Here is a 6,000-nt window from a genome sequence, read left to right as displayed (position 1 = left end):
GCCATTGTCACCTCCCCACGGGTCTCACCCACATCTGTGTCACCCAGTCCACGACCAAAAGACAAGCGCAGTTTCTTCACGTGTCTCTAGGCTCCACGTGCCTCCTCCACGTCTCCTTCTGGCTCTCCACCCTGCTCCTTCCTTCCTCAGTCTCTTCAGCAGCTTCTCCTCTCCCTGCTCAGCTCCACCCTCCATTTGGGTGGGGCAGAGAACCTGGAACCTCCCCCTTTCCTGGGGACCACCCTGTTACAAATTCACTCTCCACTTCCCTTACAGAAGCCACTTCGCCCCACTTTGGATCAGGAGTAAAGATACTCTGGGCTCTTCCTTAGCTCTGTGTCGCCTTTAAATGTCTGTCCAACGTGCTCCCCTGCAGGGTGCGTCGCCCAGCAAGTCACATTTGTCAATGGCAGCAAGTCCCAGGATGTGACCATATATAACCTGGGAGCAGAAAGCTGCCTCGTTCCGGGAACACGTTTGGGGAGCCCTGTGCGCCGCCGCCCGCGCGCGCTCGCCTCCCCGGGGCGGGTTCTCTCCCGGAGGCCGCGCCCGTGCCAGGGTCCCCCCACTTCCTCCCGGCTGCTCACAAACCCGGGCGGCTCACTCGCCAGCGCCGTCCGCACTGGGCATGCTCAGTGGCCGTCCGGCGCGAGTCTCCGCGGGCGCTGCGCTCCGTCTGCGCCCAGGTCTCCGCTTCCCTGAGCGCGGCTGCACGCCGCGGCCCTGAGCCGGGAGAGCCGCGCCCCGCCGGCCCCGCCGGCCCCGCCGCCCCGGACCCCAACTTCGCGCCAAGTTCGGGCCCGCCTTCGGGGGGAGCCATGCAGATGACTAACAGGGACGTTCTGTTAGAAATGGAGGAAGACGACGACGAGGATGGGGAGATCGGTGAGTGGGGGCACTGGGGCGGACGGCGCGGGCGCGCGGGCCCCCGCTCGGGAGCCCTAGGCGGCGCGGGGAGAAGTTGGGGATGGCGCGTGGGCAGCGCCCCCTCCTCGGGGCGGGGAGGGGCGGGACGGGGTCTGGGGGACCCTCGGCCGCCGCGAGGGTCGCGCGGGGGCGGGGGTAGAAACCGGGAAGCGGGCGCCGCTGTCCCGGAGCCGCAATGCGCCGCCGCCCGGGGCCCTGCGCCCTGCTGCACCCCGGCCGGCGCCCCGGAGACCTGGGGAGGCGCGGGGTCCCCTCAGCGCTTTCTGCCCGGCAGGGGCGCAGCCCTGGACCGTCGCGGTGGATACGGGGCGTCTCCGCGCGCGGAAGTCTTGACTCAAAGCAACAACTTTTGGGTCATTTCCTCCGCTGCAGCCAGCCCGGGACTGCGGAGAGCGGCGCGGGCGGCGCGCGGCGGTGCCACGGGCCCGGCCGGGTTTGCGGAGCCGGGGCGGGACCCGGTCGAGTCCTCTTTGAGGAAAGCGCCCCGGGAGGGCGGTGGCAGCCGGGTGGGGCAGCCCGGGGAACAGATTTGTGGCTTCGGGGCGCGGGCCGGGATCCTCTTTTCGGCCGCAGAGCCCTTGGGGGAGTGATCCCGAGGGGAAAGCCTGGGGCAGAGCGGACCGCGGGCTATTTCGTGCTAGTCTAGAGGGACCCCGGAGCTTGGGAAGCTATCCTGGGGTGCCCCGATTCAACTTCGGGGTAACGTTCAAAGAGGTGGGAGACAGGGCGGAGGGAGAGCTGTTTAAGAGCAAAAATCAAACAAAAGGGATGAGAGGAGACGGTGGACGGGGAAGCCTTTGGGGGAGTGGGGTGAAAACCGGGTCCCCAAAAGAGGATGTTGTAGGGGAAGGATGAAATATCGGGTTCCTCCCGAAAACTGGCAGTTCAATGACTGTCTTTAGTGCTGGTCTGTCAGTTCCACCCCCACTCAATTTCCTTAACGCCAAATCAGTTTAAACTACAACAGTGGCCTAAAGACCTGTTCTCTTAATAGCTTTAGAAGGAACTTAATTTTAGGAGAAAGTTGTTCACTTCCTTTTACGTTTTAGGCACTGTTCATTTATGTTTTTATTTTTCCAATCTTTGAGATGCAGTTACACATAACATTGTGTAACTTTAAGGCTTAGCAATGCCTTGATTTGATGACATATTTACATTGCAAAATGATTGCCACGGTAGCAGTAACTAATCCCTCCATCAGGCATGTAATTGTCGTTCATTTTTTGTGGTGAGTAAGTTTAAAGATCTATCCTCTTAGCAACTTTCAAGTATATGATACTATGTATCTTGTAACTGTAATTATACTTGGTCTTCAAAGGTGTTCACTCTTAGAGCAATTTCTCCCCATGCCGGTTTCCACTATTCTGTTGTTTTTATGAGGCAGCTCTTTTAGATTTCACCTGTAAGTGTTAGAGAGTACTTGTCTCTCTCAGTCTCATTATTTCATTTAGCATAATGCTCTCAAGTTCCATCCATGCTGCTGCAAGTAATGGGATTTCTTTTTTTGTCTTGACTGAATAATATTTCTCTCTGTTACGTATATAGTATATATCTTTACATAGATAGCATATATCTTTACATATATAACATATGTTTACATAGATAACATATATCTTTACATATACTTTACATATATATCATTACATACATCTTTATTCGTGTGATATGCATTAGAACACTGAAGTTGTTTCCATATCTTGGCTGTTGTAGGTCCCCCTTATTTAAATATGGAGAACTTGGTAACTTCCTTTAGGGAAATTGAATAAAGGGCATTATGCACCACGGCCTAGCTTTACCTTTCATTCACCTGAATAGAGATTGTAAGGTAAGCCTCTGAATCTCCCAAATTGGTTTGCTTTACTTCTCACACAGCCAGTTATGATTCAAACTCAGCTTTTCTGACTTGCAAGATCTGTGCAGATTAATGTACTTTCTACTTGGTCAGTCTGGCTGTCAGAAAATGTCAAGTGCTATTTCACAGGCTTTATAAAACCATGATTTATAAAAATATAAATCATAGGAGCAAACTTCAACAAGTTATAATAAAATTAGTACAATTTTGTTTAATAGGAAAATGCATTTGTGTGTCATGGTGAGGTGTCACTGTTTATACTGAGTATGAATAAATAAGGGTGAAAAGCCAAATGGAAATTGAAGTAAGCAGGAGACTCTGAGTTTTGTTTGTTCCCATCAACAGATCCCAGTTTAGAAAGAAAACTACCTGTTCTCGTCAGTGTTTACCCAATGAGGCTTCAGAAAATTCATCTTAAGTGTGGAGCCATAGGCCCTTTTTATTTTTAGTTGGTGATGTAATTTATACTGATTCTATCAAGTCAGCGAGCGAGTACATTTAAAGAAAAGGTGAACTATCTCTACCTTCTTCACCCATGTTTCATAGGGGTGTGTGCAGGGGTCAGTCAACCTTCTTTTATGTTAGGCAACACATACCACTTCAACAGATCTCAGCAATGTTTGGTTGTTCTACAAATTTAATGTGGGTTGTGGTGATTTCATACCAAAAGATGTTTGTTGTGCTAACTGCAAGTTTGCCGTTGTGAAACATAAGCCTTTTGAGAAGTTAGCAATAATGGCCTGATGATGTACAGCCTTTTTTTTTTTTAAAGATTTATTTATTTATTTATACAAGCACTGGGTACAGTCAGAAGCTCCGGAGGGTGAGAGAATTCACCAGAGCCAGAGCGGGAATAGAATAGGCAGACTGACTGAAATACACTGCTGAGGGGAGCAGCAGGCGTGGCAGGAGAAGTCTGTTGCACCATGTGGGACCCTCGCGGGTGGCCGGAGATCGAACCGGCTCTGCAAAGGCTGCGGGCAGCTTCACAGCCAAGCGCTCAAGCGCTCAACCGCTGCGCCACCAGGGGAGGCCCGATGTACAGCTTTTTAATTGTACATCGTAATTTCCAACTATGGGAGAGGAGATGGGTGAAACGAAGATTGTAATTTTAACCTCTGCTTCTAGTTTTGTAATGCAGGGTTATGTTAAAAACATTGACTAATATTTCTCCTAGCACTTGATTATCACTGCTAGTTGTGTGATAATTTCAAATCCACTCAGATACTGAAGATTTCTCTGAAATCCTACTATGAATATTAACTTTTCAGTTCAGAGCAGGAGAGTTATTTTGACACAAGTTCCTAGGTAAGACATCTGACATTATTGGTTAATTTGCGGGAGACAAAGAAAAAAACAAAGTTATTAAGCTAGATGTAGTCTCTGTCGCATGGTGCTATTTCACAGGCTTCATAAAACCATGATTTATAAAAATATAAATCATAGGAGTAAACTTCAACAAGTTATAATAAAATTAGTACAATTTTGTTTAATAGGAAAATGCATTTGTGTGTCATGGTGAGGTGTTACTGTTTATACTGAGTATGAATAAATAAGGGTGAAAAGCTCATATTTTACATGCAAGTATGGAAGTGTTCCCGCTCATGGTGTACAGCCTTTGATAAATAATTATAATGTCCAGATGTGGGAGAGGAGACTGGGATTTGGGGCCTTTTCCCCCCAATGTATTTTGCTTACTTTTGAAACAAACAGTGCTTTGTATCAGGGATGCCTTGTTATTTCCGATCATCTGATCTAGGGAATCAAAGGTGGCAAATCTCACCAGAGGCATTTTTCCCATATTTGCTGAACTCATGACCACCAGAGATTATGTCCAAGGCTTGCCAATGATGCAGCCTTTTGGCATGAGGGCATTTATATTCTAAATCAGTTCCAACAATTAACTGCAGCTGTCACATGCAGACAGTCAGGGCAGGGAATATTGGACTTGCAACCCTTACAACCGTTGCTGGTGCCAGTGGAGATGGGGTTCCTGCAAGTCCTGGGAGCAGGGTGTGTACACCTAGTATACAGAAAAGGATCCTTGGCTGCTTTGCACCCCCAACCCCTGTACCCAAATTAACCAGTGGATTGGACTCAGTGTCTCTTTCTGTTGTACAAAGAGGCAGAATCATCTTTTGATGGCTAGAGTATAGGCATTATCTTTAATATGCTATGCTATTTTGTTTCTTGCATTTCTATGGTTCAGACTTTTCTGAGACAGGAAAAGTATTCTCAAAAAAGAAGTGATTAGGGCCTCCCTGGGGGTACAGCAGGTTGAGCAAGGCACTGTGAAGCTATCCGCAGCCTCTGCAGTGCAGGTTCGATTCCTGGCCAGCTAGGGAGATACCCACATGGCGCGGCAGACCTCTCCTGTTGCACCTGCTACTCCCCTCAGCAGCTCTTTTGGTCTGTCTGCCTGTTCTGCTTTCCACTCTGTCTCTGGTGAATTCTCTCACCCTCCCGCATCTCTGGCCTGTATCCCAGTTCTGGTATAAATAAATAAATCTTTTTTTTTTTTTTTTTTTAAAGGAGTGATTAGGAAGTAGTCAGATAGTTCAGCCAAAACATCTCTTGTTTCAGTGGTTGGTTGGTTTCTTGCTCTCTGAGGCCCACAGCTAGTGGGGGGGAGGGAGAGCAGAGGCCAAGAATCCTGAGAGGTGATGGTCTAGCTGTGCATGCATCTCCAGCATCTTCACTGGCTTCCATCTCACTGTCACATTTTTACATGGACGTACTTCCCACCAGCTCCTGTCCCCTCTCTCCCTACTTTGATTAATCATATGCAATGTGGTCTAACATTTTTTTGATGTTAGACAAGTTTTGCTTGGTCAGTATTTTTTTTTTTTTTTTTTATAGAGGCATGTTTTCATTTATTTATTTATTTATTTATTTAATTTGTTTGTTTTGTTTATACATGCACTGGGTACAGTCAGAAGCGTGGGAGGGTGAGAGAATTCACCAGAGCCAGAGTGGGGAGCAGAGCAGGCAGAAGGACTGAAGTACACTGCTGAGGGGAGCAGCGGGTGGCAGGAGAGGTCTGCGCACCATGTGGGATCCTCCTCCGGTGGCCGGGGAGCAGTCGGGGATCGAACCGGTGCCGCAGAGGCCGCGGGCTTGCTTGGTCAGTATTAATTGAGCAAGCCTGTTTTGTTATGTATAGGATCAGGTGCTGGGCTGGATATTGGGAGACAAAAAATGAGTAAGATGGAGCCCTTAGC

General features: G+C 48.7%; 1 protein-coding gene across 4 annotated transcripts in view; it reads left to right on the top strand.

Annotated features, from left to right (window-relative positions):
- Window positions 1–453: 453 nt before the first annotated feature.
- ANO6 (anoctamin 6) overlaps window positions 454–6,000 on the top strand; it is a 198,189-nt gene continuing 192,642 nt past the window's right edge. For 3 of the 4 annotated variants that reach the window (XR_008552214.1, XM_037514107.2, XM_037514108.2), the window contains exon 1: window positions 737–885. Coding sequence is in view for 3 of the 4 variants with exons in the window: in XM_037514107.2 (XP_037370004.1) it covers window positions 819–885 (67 nt within the window). In the remaining variant the exon portion in view is untranslated. Of the gene's footprint in view, window positions 886–6,000 lie in introns of all 4 variants that reach the window. The other variant, XM_037514106.2, reaches the window with a different exon arrangement.

Source organism: Talpa occidentalis, unplaced genomic scaffold (assembly GCF_014898055.3).
Source record: "Talpa occidentalis isolate TD23 unplaced genomic scaffold, MPIMG_talOcc4v2.1 talOcc4.16, whole genome shotgun sequence".
In the NCBI taxonomy this organism is placed as follows: Eukaryota; Metazoa; Chordata; class Mammalia; order Eulipotyphla; family Talpidae; genus Talpa; species Talpa occidentalis.
This window is presented reverse-complemented; position numbering and strand designations above follow the sequence as displayed.